The sequence below is a fragment of the Rhinoderma darwinii genome, chromosome 1 (genome assembly GCF_050947455.1).
Source record: "Rhinoderma darwinii isolate aRhiDar2 chromosome 1, aRhiDar2.hap1, whole genome shotgun sequence".
Classification (NCBI taxonomy): Eukaryota; Metazoa; Chordata; class Amphibia; order Anura; family Rhinodermatidae; genus Rhinoderma; species Rhinoderma darwinii.
This window is the reverse complement of record NC_134687.1, coordinates 131,540,233-131,558,612: the sequence shown is the minus strand read 5'-3', so window position 1 is coordinate 131,558,612 and position 18,380 is coordinate 131,540,233. Positions and strand designations below refer to the sequence as shown.

The 18,380-nt window shown below is 40.9% G+C and overlaps 1 protein-coding gene across 1 annotated transcript in view; it reads left to right on the top strand.

Moving 5' to 3' along the window:
* REELD1 (reeler domain containing 1) overlaps positions 1-18,380 on the top strand; it is a 119,405-nt gene that overhangs the window by 27,322 nt on the left and 73,703 nt on the right. The window contains exon 2 of the mRNA XM_075848072.1: positions 12,029-12,248. Within this exon, the coding sequence (XP_075704187.1) occupies positions 12,029-12,248 (220 nt within the window). The remainder of the gene's footprint in view (positions 1-12,028; positions 12,249-18,380) is intronic.

Below are 18,380 nucleotides of genomic sequence, written 5' to 3'. Positions count from 1 at the left end.
TTCTAAATGCTGTTTTGAATACTTTGAGGGGTCTAGTTTTTAAAATGGGGTGTTTTATGGGGGTTTCTAATACATAGGCCCCTCAAAGCCACTTCAGAACTCAAGAGGTACCTTAAAAAAAAGGCTTTTGAAATTTTCTTAAAAATATGAGAAATTGCTGTTTATGTTCTAAGCCTTGTAACGTCCAAGAAAAATAAAAGAATGTTAAAAAAACGATGCCAATCTAAAGTAGACATATGGGAAATGTGAACTAGTAACTATTTTGGGTGGTATAACCGTCTGTTTTACAAGCAGATGCATTTAAATTCTGAAAAATGCAATTTTTTCAAAATTTTCTCTAAATTTTGCAATTTTTCACCAATAAACACTGAATATATCGACCAAATTTTACCACGAACATGAAGCCCAAAGTGTCACGAGAAAACAATCTCAGAATCGCTTGGATAGGTTTAAGCATTCCGACGTTATTACCACATAAAGTGAAATATGTCAGATTTGAAAAATGGGCTCTGAGCCTTAAGGCCCAAACTAGGCTGCGTCCTTAAGGGGTTAAACGGACAGCACACTGACGAGAAACATACCCATGTGAATAAATCCTTATAATGTTGTATCAAAAGTGTTATGTGTATTATATACTGGGATAATGAAAATTCCTATAAGAACTAAAAAGAGTTGTGACACATCTCTGTTGATGTGATCAGGGTATTTGTGTATCTCCTCCGGGAGACAGAGCATTGTGGTTTGTTGAATCCTTTTGTTACAACCAAATCCCATCCTGCTGGGCTGACAGGAGGGACAATAGGTTTTTCCAACTGGGAGTTTAAGGATGCGCAGGCTGATCCATGAAACACAGATATTGTGTTTTTTTGTCTTCCTTGTTGTGTTCCTGTCAACCTTGAGGAGACTACCAAATTAAGTATAAGGGAAGAAAGTAATCAAATTAGGGCTGTCCATCAACACCAAAGGGGTAAGGCCCCACAGGCGTTACATTATCTGTGACAGCTGTTGCACACACTATTCGAGAAATTGGTCTGAGCCTTTCTCTAAAAGATGCCTCTCAGTGGGTCCAAGGCACATATTACCACTTGTGTGATTTGGGAAAGGCATCCTGATAAAAGATGCTTCTCGTGGTAAGTAGAGTGACTGTGCTATTATTGGTGTTTTATATCTAATTGACAATCTTAAGAGGTTTCAGTTGACTTTGAAACCCTAACTTGTTCTTAATAGTAGTTATTCATCAGCTTGAGGGATTTGTATTTGACTAGTACTAAACAAAGTCATTTTGACTGCCATTGAGGTGTCATTTGCAACACTTTTTAGAATTGTACTTCACCTTAAATGATTATTATTAATTTAAGTTTTAGTGATTGACGGACCGATTACTAAAATATGACTTATAGAAGAAATGTTGGGTTGAATAAGACATGCAGCCTTATTGCATCATGTATTATGTATACATTATACATGCATGCTATTCTACCTTAGGTTCACCTTCTTGTTTTGTGATACGTTTAATGATACAAGTTTTTAACTACTACTATGACTACTTGTAAGATTCTTACATATATCTTCATTAGTCTCAACCTGCTCTTTAAAGGTATTGTCCGTTATGTATTTTTTTATTTTTTATTTAGCCCTTTTATTCTTGAAGAATAAGAGGGTTTTTAATATAATGTTTGTCAAAAAATCATCTTCTTCCCTATGGCAACCCAGTGAATGTAAAAATTGCAGCGATACTCAAGTCTACATCAGCCCCATCTGTACATTGCAAAGCCTCGGCCGCAGCAAAAAGCCTCTCTGTGCAATGTATGTTTGTCCCATACATTGCACAGACTGTGAGGGAGGGCGCCATGTACAAACTTGAGCGCTGCTGCAATATTTAAATGGATCGGTGCTCAAATTTGGCTGATTATATATCAGTATCTGGAAAAGAAGGGTTACAACACGATATGGGCCCTGTAAAAGAGACAAGTACTCGTGATCAAAAAATGGCTACAAGTTGCTGAATATTATTCCCAACAATTAAAGGAGAATTATTATGTTAATGGTATACACTTATGAAAAAAGTATATTTTGGTGATATATATTAATAGTATACTGCACACTGTGTTTCTTTATAACTTGTCGGGTTGCCTGTTTATAGGTCTAAACAAATTTTTTTGCATGTTTGTGATTATAGTATAAACTGCTATGGCCAGTTTACATATTAATAAAAAGAATGTCATATTTTAGGAGCACATATATAGTTTTATGTAGAACGTGCTGAATGTATAGACATGGAACTACCACGACCCCTACCCAGACAAGTACTCGATCTTTATATATTACCATCTTATTTTTTTAAAACATTATTTTAGCAGATACATATGCATAGGCACTTACTGCAAATTTCTGTTTTTTTTTAAATGCATGTCTAAAACCGTAGATATTTATTTGCCATATAAAATTTATATATAACCTTTCCCTTTATAAGGTTCGAGAATTTTTACTAATTGTGTGATAATAATTTGTAAATTGGCAGTGGTGATCGTAAATGTGTTGTTTAAGTCTCTATAGAGTTGTTTCATTTTTGCTCTTACAGGATAGTATAAGGTATACTTTAATATTCTTTCTTGCTGCGCAAATCTTTGGCCCCTTACTCCTGCTGAGCAGATGAGAAGATGTACATGATATCTGAACACAATACTAAACCTGTATATCTTGGTGGTTAATGTCCTGCTGAGGCATGGAGAACATCCTTTTTCTGGTTCCTTGCTGCTTTCTGTGACTGGCGTAGTGGAAGAGATCAGAGATATTCATGTGTAATCTTAGGAAGGAAGACTGTGAAAACTTTATAACTCTACAAGTGTTTTTTTTTTTATATATATGAAAGGTTGGAGAGCAGTCTTAGAAATGTAGAAAATTCATGCTGGTGAGAAAAAAATAACCTTGAGAACTCCTTGCCACTCCACGAGTTCAGTCAGGTAACTCACTAAAGTATCCTGGGGAACAAATCATATCTTTGATTTGTGCCTGAACCCAGGAATAAAAAGCATAAGTAATGGACAGAAGTAAGGCATATGGCTGTGTGTTCACTAGAAGGCTATATGATGTGAATGTGAATGATGTTACAGGTGGAGATGAGAATATGATAAATGTTTAGAGTCATCTGATCATTAAAAAGTCTTCTTTTTCCTTCTCGAAAGTACAGAGGACTTTCAATGCAGCATTATTTTATTTGATGTGTAACATAAATTACATTTTAACTGAAACTCTTCTCAAAGAAGCCATGGGGAAATGCTAAAAAATCATTTTATTTTATGAAAAAAGTTTACTGTTTTCTGCAGAGATCAATATTTTAATCAAGTAAGTTCGGGAGTGGTTTTGTCGAATGCTGGAGGGCATGACTGGTGCTTCATTCATTTATCATGTCTTATATGGCATGGTGGCATGGTACTAAACTTATGTAAAGAAGATATTTTCACAAAATAAAGATATTAAGGTAGATTTACTAATGCTATCTAAGATTTAGACATCGTAAACTTAGACCAGGCAATCAGAAGATGCGTCCAATTTATCACGGTGGCGCTTGCTGTATGATAAATTTGACGCATCTTGCTAGACATGTTAGACCCTTTTCGCTTCAATAGACCACCTCTTGTTTGGCTTTGTTCACTGTAGTTTTTTTCGCCAAAATGTTGGCACAAGTCGTGAATTTTAAGTCACACCCTTTTAAGCCCTTTTATTGAAGTGTCTAGTGAGGCGCAAACTTCTGTTTTTTTTAGCGCGAGTCAATAATACATTTTTCGAAACAAATCTGCCCCATTTTTTTTAATGGTGTTCACTACAATAACCTGAGCTACAAAGTATTACTTACCCAGGAAAACAGAACCCTCAATTTTTCAGGTTTTCCTGTTTTATTGTATACCAGTTTGTCACTACTCCTTGGTGTAACCTAGTCTATTGGCCTTTAACCATCCCTTTGCAATATACAGGAGGCTATTGAAAGTACTTTAGTTGCATCCTGTATATTGACAAGGGATGGTTAAAGGCCAATAGACTAGGTTACAGCAACCTGGTTCTCCATCTGAAGTACATTTTATGTTTTGAGTTCCTTTTTAATATATTCTATACTATTGAATAAAATACACATGTACACAACATTAGTCCTTGTAATAAATAAAGTGGACCTATCAACCAGAGGCAGCTTGTAGCTCCTGGACTTCATTGCAAAATGTGTATGTTGGCCTTTCAATGTCATGTGTCACATGCCATGTATAGTATTTGTGGCTTCTTATATGGCAGATGGTTTCAGGCATGAGGGCTAGGTGTTACTAAAACCTCTGCTCCCCTACAGCTATACCACAACTATCATCATCCACAGAGTAAAGTTGCTCTTACACAGTGGTTTAATCTTGGTGGATCCTGCCGGCAACCCAATGTGTATTTCATTGTAGTGTCTGAAGTCTGAGCAGGACACTGTGCGGTACCGGCCCCACGGTGGTGCTTTAAATAAATTACATTAACCCTTTAACGACGAGCGACAGATATATCCGTCACAAGCAGGTGTTAGTTCCTGCACGGATATCTCGTGGGTACCGCCAGTGTACTCACGAGATCAATGGCAGGAGCACGGCTGTTATACACAGCCAAGCTCCTGCCCCAACTGCCGAAGTCGTAGTGCTCTCCGATTCCGGTAGTTTAACCCATTAGATGCCGCTGTCAATAGCAATAGCGGCATCTAATGTGTTTGACAGAGGGGGGGAGCGCCCTCTGTCACCACATCGGCAGCCCCGCAACGATATTGCGGGGTGCCGATCGGTTTCCATGGCAGTCGGTGGCCTAAAAAAGGCCCCCAGGTCTGCCTTCAGCATCTGCCTATTAGGCCATGCCAGAGACATGGCCTAATAGATTGCCTGTCAGTTTTACACTGACTGGCAGTAATGCTTTGGTATACTAAGTATACCAAAGCATTATATAAGCGATCAGCAGATCGCATGGTGAAGTCCCCTAGTGGGACAAAAAGGAAAAGATTGAAATAAAGTTTATGGGGGAAAAAAAAAAAAAAAAGATTACAGTAAAAATTAACAAACACCACTTTTTTCCCCCCTAAAAGTGGTTTTATTTAGTAAAAGTTTAAAAAAAAAAATGTACACATATATAGTATCACCAAATCGTAACGACTCAAACAATAAAGTTGACTCATTAACCAGTTCAGGACCGGGCTATTTTGAGCCTTCAGGACCAGACACCGTTTAGCCCTTTTTAGCACGTGTTAGTTAAATGACTATAACTTTTTTATTTGTTGAGCTAACGACATGATTTTTGCGATGTTTTTTCCGTAGACAATGCAGGTTTCTTTTTTTATTGTTTTTATACACATCCTTTTTATTCTTAAAGTTCGAAAATAATAGTAAAAAAATAAGCTTTTTTACGTTTCAGCTATTTTTTTTTTTGTAATAACATTGTTTTACCCTAAAATAGACCTTTTATTTGTGATCGTCATCGTCTACTGTCAATTTTAATATATTACATGTCTATATTAGAGTAATTGGGTCAGTGCTAGCGTTACAACAATAATTGGCGGGGGAATGTTTTTTTTTTGTTTTTATTATTAATTTTTTTTTGCACTTTACTTTACTTTTATTTTTTTATTACTATGGTCTGTCCCTCAAAGGTCGAAAAAGACCTTTGGGGAACTTTATATATATTTTTTCTTTCTTTTACACCATGCTTTTCCACTGTAACTGGAGCTGCACAGCAGCAGTCTGTCACTAATGGCACCCGGCGATCATGTGACCAGTCACATGAACACCGGGAGCAATAGAGAAAGCGGCGCGGCCGCTGCCTCTATTCCTATACACAGCGTTCATTGAGCGCTGTGTACAAGTGATCAGAGAAGACAGAAGCAGCGAAATGGTCCCCGGCAGTCACTGACAGCCGGAGACCCGACATTCAGCTGCCCGATCGCTCGGGCAGCAAGTTAAAACCCGAGCCGTAAAAAGTCTATGGCTCGGGTTTTAAGGACCCTGACCACTGTCCGTAAAAACACAGCCAGTGGTCGGGAACCAGTTAATTAAACCGCCACGTGAACGGCATAAAAAATATTAAAAACGACGCCAAAATTCCTTTTCATCTCCCACTCCCCCCATATAAAATAAATTAAAAGTTAATCAATAAGTCCCATGTACGCCAAAATACCACCAATGAAAACTACACCTTGCCCCGTAAAAACAAGCCTACATATTGCTACATTGACGAAAAAATAAAAAAGTTACAGCTCTTGGAATGCGGCGATGCAAAAACAATAAAACATTTTTTAAACGTAGAAAAAAAAAACCTTGACATCTTTGGTATCCCTGTAATCATGCCGACCCATAGAATAAAGATAACATGTTATTTATGGCACATAGTGAACAGCGTAAATTTATAACGTGAAATTCAATGCTGGAATAGCTTATTTTCAATTATTTTCCAAAATAAAACTAATAAAAATTTATCAATATATTATATGCACCCAAAAATGATGCAATTGGAAAATACAACTTCTCCCGCAAAAACTGTCAACGGAATAAAAAAAAGTTACGACTCTTAGAATGTGACAGTAAAAAAACAAAAAATAATCCTAAGTCATTAATGCACAAAAAGGCCTGGTCTTTAAGGGGTTGAGGTCGGATTCACACGACCGCGATTGGGTCGTGAAAAACGGTCCGTGTGTCAGCCAGATTTCCCAGCCCTACCTCGGTACATGTAAACGGGACTCCTGGCATCATAGCCACTTAGGCTACAGTCACACGACAGTGAAAAAAAATGGCCATTGAAAACTGATCAATTGCCAGTTTTTCATGGCCGTTTTGCATCAGTGTCTCCAAATTTTCATCCATTTCCAGTCCGATTGTCCATTTTTAATGGCCATTTGTCATCCATTTGCCGTCTGTTTTTCATGGCCGTTAAAAAGACGGATGGATTTAATTTGTCAGGGGTTTTTTTGTCCCAACCCCCTGAAAACACCTCAGTGCCCATGTAGATAGTTCCACAATCTCCCTGTATATAGTGCCACAGTACCCACTGTAGTTAGTGCTCACTGTAGATAGTGCCCACATAAACAGTGCCACAGTGCCCACATATAAAGTGCCGTAGTGCCAACATATAAAGTGCCATTGTAATGGATTTGCCAGACACAGATTCTGTGTCGACGCCCGCGCTTAATCAGCCTTCATCAGCTCCAAGGTCTGCTAGAGTGACGCGATCTGTTACCACTCAGGTTCGCAGGCTGAGGAGAGGGAGAACCTATCACAGCCTGGCCTGACGGTTCTGCTCCCGCCCTTGGTCTATTTATACCCTCACTTGCAGTTGGAACTTGCCTGTGATTGTCTTGTTTCCTGGCTCTGCGATTCCTGCTATTTACGTTATTGACCGCTGTTACTTTTTGACCCTGGCTTGACTGACTCTTCTCCTGCTCTGATTTTGTTACTACGTACTCTCCTGGTTTGACTCGGCTCGTTCACCACTCCTTTTGCTCACGGTGTTCCGTGGGCAACTGCCCCTACTTCCCCCTTTGCTTCTGTGTGCCCTTGTCTTGTGTTGTCTGTCTTTCACTTATTGAGGGACCGTCGCCCAGTTGTACGCCGTCACTTAGGACGGGCCGTGCAAGTAGGCAGGGACTAAGTTGCGGGTAGATTAGGGCTCACCTGTCTGTCTCCCTACCCCGATTCGTTACAGCCATAGTGCCAACATATAGTGCCACAGTGCCCATGTAGATAGTGCCACACCCTCTGTAGATAGCACACACCCCCTGTAGATAGCGCCACTGTAGCTCCCTCTAGGAGTGGGATCCCCGGCCAGAGCACCGGCAATACTCTGGCAGGGGAGTAGCCATATATGGACAGTGACGTCAAGGGCTTTCCCAAGACAGGAGTCCCCGGCCAGAGATCTTGCAATGCTCTGGCCGGGGACTCCGCTTCTAGAGGGAGCACCTGAAGTCACTATCCGTATATAGACAGTGACGACAGGGGCTCCTCCTGGAGAGGAATCCCCAGCCAGATGTTGCCGACGTTCCGGCAAGGGATATATGGCATATATGGGCAGAGATGTCAGGGACTCCCTCTAGGAGCGAAATGCCTTTAGGAGCGAAGTCGGCAACGCTCTGGCCGGGGATTTTGCTCCTAGAGGGAGCTACAGTGGCGCTGTCTACACGGAGGTGGTGGTGGTATCTACAGGGGTGGTGGTGGTGCTATCTACAGGGGGGGTGCTATCTACAGAGGGTGGTGGTGCTATCTACAAGGAGTGGCACTTTACTAGGAGTCCCTGCTTCCCCACGGAACTGCTGTTCTGTACTGTATTATTTTGTTCAGTACCGTGGGGAAGCAGGGACAGAACGGGGTATAGCTTCTCAGACAGGGCAGACAAGGCAGGTGACGAAGCTGAGCTTCCTCCTGCAGGACAGCGCCACTAGAGAAACGATTCTGTTAAAAAACAGGATCGTCAGAGGCCTTGAGTGCAAATTAATCAAATTAATTAGAATTATTGCCCAGCCCTAGGCCCACACATTTAAAAAATGCCCTCCCCTACACCAGATGGCCAACTAATGTACATGATGTTGATGGGACATGCCAAGGAACCATGCCATTTTAACGGAATGGTACCCAGATAACCTAAACTATGACCCTGATAGTGGGAGCCACTTTTTTTCTTGCCGCAGATGATAATAAACTGCATTTTTCTTCTAATAGGACAGGTGCACATTAAGTAAATGCATTAACAAGATGCCCATAAAGGGTTAAACTATCGAGCACTGAAAGCATGTACAGCCTCTAAAGTGATAAGACTGTACAGTGTGGGAAGGAAGCAGCAGAAATCCGCTATCAGCACCCACAAAGTTAACCCTTAATAAACATCTAGTTAATGCCCCCTTTTGTATTAATTATACTAGTTGAAATGAGCGCATGTACTGGTCACACTTTGTATACAGCGCCTGTAGTAAGAGAGCAATTTCTAAGATTCCATTTAAATTTGGAGAGTTGACGCTTCTGAAAGGGTTGAATTTGCTGAATTTTAGCAGCTGCATGTCTTTACTAAGAACATCAAAATAAAATGATGCTTTTGGTTGGAGGAAAATTTTATATTCAGTATTTATCGCTATGGAATAGATTTTGGATAATCCTCATATTATGCATGTCATGGTTAAGCAGAACATTTAAACTAAGATTGTTTGAGACAGACAGAATCAGCCAGTGTTAGGGTATGTTCACACGGCCTATTTATGGACGTAATTCGGGCGTTTTTGCCCCGAATTACGTCTGAAAATAGCGCCTCAATAGCGCTGACAAACATCTGCCCATTGAAAGCAATGGGCAGACGTTTGTCTGTTCACACGAGGCGTATATTTACGCGCCGCTGTCAAATGACGGCGCGTAACTAGACGCCCGCGTCAAAGAAGTGACCTGTCACTTCTTTGGCCGTAATTGGAGCCGTTATTCATTGACTCCAATGAATAGCAGCGCTAATTACGCCCGTAATTGACGCGACGTTCAAGCGCCTGCACATGCCGGTACGGCTGAAATTACGGGGATGTTTTCAGGCTGAAACATCCCCGTAATTTCAGCCGTAACGGACGCCCTCGTGTGAACATACCCTTAGGGTATGTGCACACACACTAATTACGTCCGTAATTGACGGACGTATTTCGGCCGCAAGTACCGGACCGAACACAGTGCAGGGAGCCGGGCTCCTAGCATCATACTTATGTACGATGCTAGGAGTCCCTGCCTCTCCGTGGAACTACTGTCCCGTACTGAAAACATGATTACAGTACGGGACAGTTGTCCTGCAGAGAGGCAGGGACTCCTAGCATCGTATATAACTATGATGCTAGGAGCCCGGCTCCCTGCACTGTGTTCGGTCCGGTACTTGCGGCCGAAATACGTCCGTCAATTACGGACGTAATTACTGTGTGTGCACATAACCTTAAAGTGCTACATGACTGTCATACTGGTCACAATGACCATACGTTTTCTAGAGACCAGGGAAAAATACAAATAATATTACACTGTACATTCATTATAACACACACATTTATTATAACTCCCTAGGACCCTTTTTTTTTTTTTTTTGTGAGTGTAAATTTGGTTTAAATATAAATGAAGGCATTATTACAACAAATTAAAAATACAATAAAATATGCAATTATTTAATTTATACGGTAAAGCTAAAATGTCAATTTTCAAACTTTTTGATAAAAAAAATTTCTTACATTTTTATTTTGCTTGTGTCTATCTTTATAAATATAAATTATGAAATATTACAGTTTTCAAACTCTGCACTTTTTAACTTCCTAGTCTCTGGGGACAAGCGTTACTCTTCTTAGTCTATGGGGATACTTTCTTACCATTACCTCTTCATTGCCGCTGCCATAAAGCACAAAATACTGCACTATATGTATTAATTCAGGGAGCATGTGCCCCCAACCTCAGTTTCATCAAATTTAAAAATAGTTCAAGATTTTTCATAAAATTGTAAAGGCAACAGTTCCTCTATACACAATATAAATTAATCAAGCTTTTCCATACTTTTTGTGGGTGACATAATACTTGTTATAGAGTCTGATTATACAACAAAAGAGTTAATATTTGTTCCAGGGAAGAAACTACAATGTCGCTTTGGATACTTTGTAATTGCCTCTGAACTTGCCAAGATTAGCAGAGTGATCCCAGCTCAGTTTCTGGCACACACCCTAACAAGCCATAGCAGTGTGCCAGGCTTATGTGCAGTTGGCTCTGCCGTATCCATCACTGTTCAGTGACTAAATGCCTAAAAGTCTTGATTGATTAACACACTGTAGATGCCTGGCCCTGCAAACACACACACTTGGAACAAGTATTTTTCTGCCAGTTAACTAACTTATGATTAATGGATATTTGTTTGTTGGTGACTGCAGCGTGGACGGCATTAACACTGTGATAGTATATAATATAAAAGATCAAGATTTCTCAGCATGTTTCCTATTTATGCCCATTCAAAGTCAAGTTGTATTAATTAAAGTTGAAATATTAGTTAACTTCTATGTGTTAGATTTTGTTTTGTGGATAGTATCAGTATCTAAAATGTTCCTGCAGACCTTATTGAAACTATGTTCGGGGCTCTGTATCTGTATCTTTTCTTCAGGTAGTTGCACTTTATATATTTTATTCTCTTGTATGTTAATAAAATAGATTACAGACATAAAATGCAACATGCATAAGTAGTACGCCACATGAATGGACTCAGCATTGCCATCTTTTGGCCACAAGGGGTACTGAAAAACCAATGAGCTCTACAAAATACTTTTAAATCCTTGAATTTTCCAGATAGTTTGGCTAACAGTAGCTTAGGTTCAGTTTAGGTCCGATAAGACAACAGAACAGGACAGGAAGGCTCTGTCCCTCAAGCCAGAACCAATTATGGAGTATGGCTCCCAGTCCTGGGCTAAGGCCCTGTACAGAACACATTTGGGAACTTAGTGTGTACCCATAGCGCTCCAATAGCCCGATGGAAATGAAAAGATTGTCCTTTTGACCTCTGGACGGCCGGTATACATTGGTATACTGCAAAAAAAATAGAGTATTGAATAGCGTAATAGACTATACTGTTCCATACACATGTATACAGTAAAAAATTATACTGCGCGGTATACGGTTTTTTACAATGGGACCCTATAGGTGACATATTCCACTATATGCCTATACAGTGCGATATGTCGCAGGCCTCCATCGAACGTGGGTTACTTTTAGATTGGAAAGGTATATTTTTTTCTAACAAAATTAAGCTTAAAATTATATAGGAACGTTATAGCTATTATATTTTTTGCAGCTTGCATGCAGTGAACTGTAATCCTTTTAGTCTTCAGTATAATGTCAGTATAATTCACTGACATTTCCCATAAAGTTACCACATTTAAATAATTATTTCTTCTCACCTTTGTAAGTGTTAACATGCTAAATAATATATTGATCATATTTAACGAGGAGTTATGAAATTTTCAATATTAATTAGTGTTTTCTGTTTTTCCAAGGTGCAAGATCTCGTAAAGTGTAAATTGTGGTGGTTTGTGTTGATCTGCATCAGCCTTGGTTTTATTTCATACTCTGCAGCATTTTCTCATGGTGGAAGCCTTGCTGCTTGCTTGGACATGAAGCCAAAGCACATTCGAGCATTGCCACAGAACCCCAGGAAGAACTATGTTACCATTCACACTAACCGGACCTTTTACCTACCGGGAGAAAAAGTCCCCGGTAAATATTCAGTGTTTGTTTTTTATTTCTTACAAATATAAAAATAATTATTTTGTTTTAAGATATTTTGCTTTACATTAGCGAATGGAACACACACACACACATATATATATATATATATATATATATATATATATATATATATATGTGTGTTCCATTCGCTAATGTAAAACAAAATATCTTAAAACAAAATAATTTTAAATAATCTAAAACATGAGGAAATAAAACATTCATATTTGGTCAAATATTAATTTGCCTTTATAATAGAAGCACAAAAGTGGGGCAATTTTGACATCACATTGTTCATTGTCATTTGATTTCAAAGATGCTTGACCAGATTTAGATTAAGAAACAAGGCTACTGAAGAAGTCACACTAGATTATAATGTATTCCCTGCATTAATTTTGCCTCCAAAACCACATTGGTGTTTCGGTATAAATTATATGTAGATAGTTATATCTTCAGACATCAGGACATTGAACACATAGTAAAAGTACAGTATTTTATGTTTGATTATTTTCCAAATAAATTGAACATCACTCCTTAATTCAAAATCAACAATCTCATCAATATTCCATATGGGTTTTTTTTTGTTTATTTTTGTAAGAAAGTCAAATGGATATCTGACCTAGCTTATACTGTACGTATGTTATTTTTTATATATTTGCTATTTCTGTTTGTTAAACACACATATATATATATATATATGTGTGTGTGTGTATATACACGTATATCACGTTCAGCCATAGCATTAAAGGCACCTGCCTAATACTATGTAATACATTTGCTGCCAAAACAGCTCTGACCGTTGAGGCATGGACTCCTCAAGATCTCTGAACGTGCCCTATGGTATATGTCACCCAGACAATAGCAGCAAATCCTTTAAATGGGCTCTTAGGGTCCTATTACATCTGCCAATTTTGACTGTCAAAACGAGCGCCAATCAATGAGACCGCCCGTTAATCGGCGCTCGTTTACTCCTTTCACAAGGAGCTATGACCAGTAATGTATGGGGGCGAGCAATTGCTAGTATGATCGCTCGTCCCCATGCATTTCCATGAAGTTGGCAGCACATATTCATGTTTACACAGGGAGATGTTCTGCCAACAACGATAATATTTTTTGCTTTAAAAATTTACGATCATTGCCCTGTTTATCCAGAACAATGATCGGGAACAAGCATAACGCCCGATTGCCCCATCATTGGCCGCGTAAAAGGGCCTTAACTTTTCAAACAATTTAGGCTAATAGTTTACATGATATACATCAACTTTGTCATTTACTTACTGCTAACATTTACTAATTTGATTAATGCAAATTCTGTATGAAGTTACTGCCACTGTGTATCTCCTTTACTGTAATCTACTCTCCACTGCATGTTGTCAAGCAAAATCCATCTCTAGATAGACAGTAAAGGAGATGGACCATAGAAAGTGTGTGTGGGGGGGGGGGGGTATTCTCTTCACAGCCTACGCATAAAAGTCTAGGAAGAGGGAAGGGGAGCAGGGAGAGAAAGACAGGCATGCTTCTGCCCATAGAAGTCTATGGAGAGGGGAACAGAAGGAGGGAGCAGGAGCAGAGTGAAAGAGACACAGATACTGCACATAGAAGTCTGTAGAGAGGGGGAGCAGGAGGAGGGAGCAGAGTGAGAGAAACACATGCTGCCCAAAAAAGTTTTTGGAGGAGGGGGGAAGAGAGAGCCAGACAGACACAGTTGTGCTGCCGGTGCTGGCAAGATTTATATGTTACCCCAGTGCTGGATTTTTAGCTACACTGCTCACTACTGCCCTATAATCTCCTCCATGCTGCTGCATTTCTATATGTGTTATAAATAGAGATAGAAAAACAGGATTCTCCTCTTCTCTATGTGCTGTGTATAGACCATATGTTAGCCGTTAGCTCAGAGAAAATGGAGAATTGGAGCATACACATGGAAAAACGTTTAAAAAATGCAGTAAACAAGTCATATAATGGTCAGAATTAGGGCAGATACAGACGGACGTTGCGTTTTTGCGCGCGCAAAAACCATTTGACAGCTGCGTGTGTCATCCGTGTATGATGCGCGGCTGCGTGATTTTCGCGCAGCCGCCATCATAGAGATGAGGCTAGTCGACGCCCGTCACTGTCCAAGGTGCTGAAAGAGCTAACTGATCGGCAGTAACTCTTTCAGCACCCTCGACAGTGAATGCCGAACACAATATACAGCAACCTGTTAAAAAAAAAGAAAAAGTTCGTACTTACCGAGAACTTCCCGGCCGTTGCCTTGGTGACGCGTCCTTGGTGACGCGCCTCTCTTGACATCGGGCCCCACCTCCCTGGATGACGCGGCAGTCCATGTGACCGCTGCAGCCTGTGCTTGGCCTGTGATTGGCTGGAGCTGTCACTTGGACTGAATTGTCATCCCGGGAGGTCAGACTGGAGGAAGAAGACGGGAGTTATCGGTAAGTCAGAACTTCGTTTTTTTTTACAGGTTCATGTTTATTGGGATCGGTAGTCACTGTCCATGGTGCTGAAACAGTTTAACTCTTTCAGCACCCTGGACAGTGACTATCTCCGGACGTCGCGTACCGGAAATTTTTTTGCCGGGTTCGCCAAAACGAGTTCGGCCGAACCCGGTGAAGTTCGGTTCGATTGTCCGGGTTCGCTCATCTCAAAGACACTCCATTTGGATGTTTGGAAACAGAAAAGCACGTGGTGCTTTTCTGGTTACATTCATCCTTTTGACAGCTGGTGCGCTGTTTCAGTCGGTTCGCACGGAAGTGCTTCCGTGCGACCTGCGTGGTTTTCACGCACCCATTGACTTCAATGGGTGCGTGATGCGCGAAATACGCGGAGATATTGAACCTGTCGCGCTTTTTGCGCAGCTGACAAACGCTGCGCAAAAAGCACGGACTGTCTGTACTGCCCCATAGACTTGTATTGGTCTGTGCGTTGCGCGTGAAAACCACGCGGCCCGCACGGACCGAATACACGCTCGTGTGAATCCCCCCTTAGTGTTATTCCTCACGTACACACATATGACAGCTTATTCTGAAAAGTTACCTGAAAAGTTAGCTTTAAGTCCTGTAAGTTGCGGCGTGGGGCATCCATTAATCACACTTGTTTTTCCAGCACATTCCACAGATAATCAATCAGATTGAGATCTGCGGAGTTTAGGGGCCAAGTCAACACCTTGCACTCTTTATCATGATCCTCAATCCATTCCTGAACAATTTTTGCAGTGTGACAGAATGCATTATTCTGCTGAAAGAAACCACTGCCATTAGGGAATACCGTTGCCACGAAGAGGTACATTTGGTCTGCAACAATTTAAAGTAGGTGGAGCGTGTCAAAGTAACATCTAGGTTAATGCCGGGACCCAAGGCCTCCTCTGATTTGCCTGGTGCCATCTCTTCCCGAGGTAAGCGACACATGCACCTCGCAGTCCACATAATTTCAAAGAAAACGTGATTTATCAGACCAGGTCACCTTCTTCCATTGCTTCATGATCCGGTTCTGATGATCACATACCTACTCTAGGTGCTTTTGGCTGTAAAACTGAATCAGCATGGCAACTCTGACCAGTCTGCAGAAACACAGACCTAAATACACTGTGTTCTGTGTGATTTGGGATTGGACCAGACAGGCTAGCCTTCGATCCCCACGCACATCAATGAGTCTTTGTCACGAAGGGTCTGTGGACCCACTGGGCCGTACCCCCTTGGTGGTAAGGCAGCTGGCCAACAGGGAGAAGGTGACTGTCTATAGTTCTATAGGTACCTGTGGCAGCTTAGACAGCAGCAGGGCAGGCTCGGCTGGGACTTAGGTAGCAGGCGAGGTGAAGCAGGTCAGATGTGGATGTAGTGCAGCACGACTTTGGCACAGCTCCATGCTAGACCAGGAAGGTATGGATTGCTAGGTACAGGAACTGTAAACAAGTATAGGGACAGGGACTGGAACAGGAAACACACTAGGAGGCCATCACATAGACAAACTATAGGGAACACTACAACACTCAGGCATAGAACTAGGAGGCTGGACTCCTCTTATAGTCCAGGGTGCTCACGTGTCTAAGTTCGTCCATGAGGTCCAGCAGAGGTGAGTGGACGCGAGCGCTGGCGTCTCCTGGCGCTGGCGTCTCCCCGTGGCTGCGGCTGTCGTGGAGATTGGAGCTGACAGCCCGCAGCCACAGACATTACAGTCTTGGGTGCCCACAGGTTGGATGGTGCCTTGTGCGGGACTCTCTATTGCTGCCTTCCACAAATAAAAAATGAACCACATATATAGACATGCACATACTGGAACTTATATAGTGTACATACCTAAAGGCAGATATTTAGATATTAAGCCCTTAATTACCGCCGATTAGCCTTTTCGTGGCGGTCATTAGTGGGCTTTATTCCACGGCGCTGCATCAGAATAAAGTAAACAGAGCAGGGAGCCGTCAAATCTCCCTGCTCTCAGCTGCCAGAGGTAGCTGAGGGCTGGGGGCATCCCTGCTCGACCGGGTGAGATCGATATTAGTATTGATCTCACCCGTTTAACCCCTCAGATGTGGTGCTAAATAGCGTGCACCGCATCTGAGTGGTTTTGGAGAGAGGGAGGGAGCTCCCTCTCATCCCACTAACACCCGGCGATAAAATCGCCGAGTGTCTGTGTCTCCGATGGCAGCCGGGGGCCTAATAAAGGCCCCCAGGTCTGCCCGTAGTAAATGCCTGCTAGGTCATGCCAGAGGCATGTCCTAGCAGATGCAGTAATACACTGCAATACAAAGTATTGCAGTGTATTATAATAACGATCGGAGGATCGCATAGTGAAGTCCACTAGTGGGTCTAGTATAAAAGTAAAAAAAAGTTGAATAAAAGTTAATAAAAAAAAAGTTACAAAAATAAATTAAAAACCCACTTTTTCCCCTTACAAAATGCTTTACTATTAAAAAAAACACAATAAAGCAAAAAAGTTACACATATTTGGTATCGCCGCGTCCGTAACGACCCCGACTATAAAGCTCTTACATTATTTAACCCGCACGGTGAACGCCATAAAAAACAATGGGAAAATTGCTGTTTTCTGTTAATCCTGACTTGTGAGAAAATCTACTCTCAAATGGTACCAATAAAAACTACAAGTTGTCCCGCAAAAAAAAAGCCCTCATACAACTGCATCGGCGGAACAATAAAATAGTTATGACTCTTCAAATATGGAGACGCAAGAACAAATAATTTTGAAAAAGAAGTGTTTTTACTGTGTAAGTAGTAAAACATACAAAATCTTTACAAATTTGGTATCTTGGCAATCGTAACAACCTGCTGAATAAAGTTATTGTGTTATTTATACCACACAATTAACGACATAGATGTAGGGCGCAAAAAAGAGTGGCGAAATTTCAGGTTTTCTTCTATCCCCCCAAAAAAGTTAATAAAAGTTAATGAATAAATTATATGTACCCCAAAATGGTGATATTAAAAAGTACAACTTGTCCTGCAAAAAACAAGACCTTATACAGCTATGTCGACGCAAAAATAAAAAAGTTATAGCTCTTAGAATTTGACAACGGAAAAATGTAAAAAACGGCTTGGTCATTAGGGCCCAGAATGCAAGCAGGGGGAAGGGGTTAATATTAGATATTTATGTTGATACTTGTGCTAAAATTTTAAAAAAACTATTATTATTAAAAAAAAAAATTCCCATCATTCTGTACTCATTACCCCATAATGACAAAGTGAAAACAGAATGTTAGTAATCTTTGCTAATTTAATGAAAAGGAAAAACTAAAATATATCATTGACATAAGAATTCAGACCCTTTACTCAGTACTTAGTTGAAGCACCTTTGGCAGCGATAACAGCCGCCAGTCTTCTTGGGTATGATGCCACAAGGTTTGCACACCTGGATTTGGGGATTTTCTGCCATTCTTCTTTGCAGATCTTCTCAAGCTCTGTCAGGTTAGATAGGGGTGTAAGCGGGTAATCCGGCCCTTTTAACACCTTACCGCACCAGGACGCACCGGTACGTCCTGTATTGCAGTGCTTTAAGGCACCGGCACGTACCGGTGCATCCTGGCTAAAAACTGTCACCCTGTCAAAGGACAAGGTGACAGAACTGTGCCGTCAACTTTTTATGACAGTTGATCGGCACAGTAAGACGACAGGG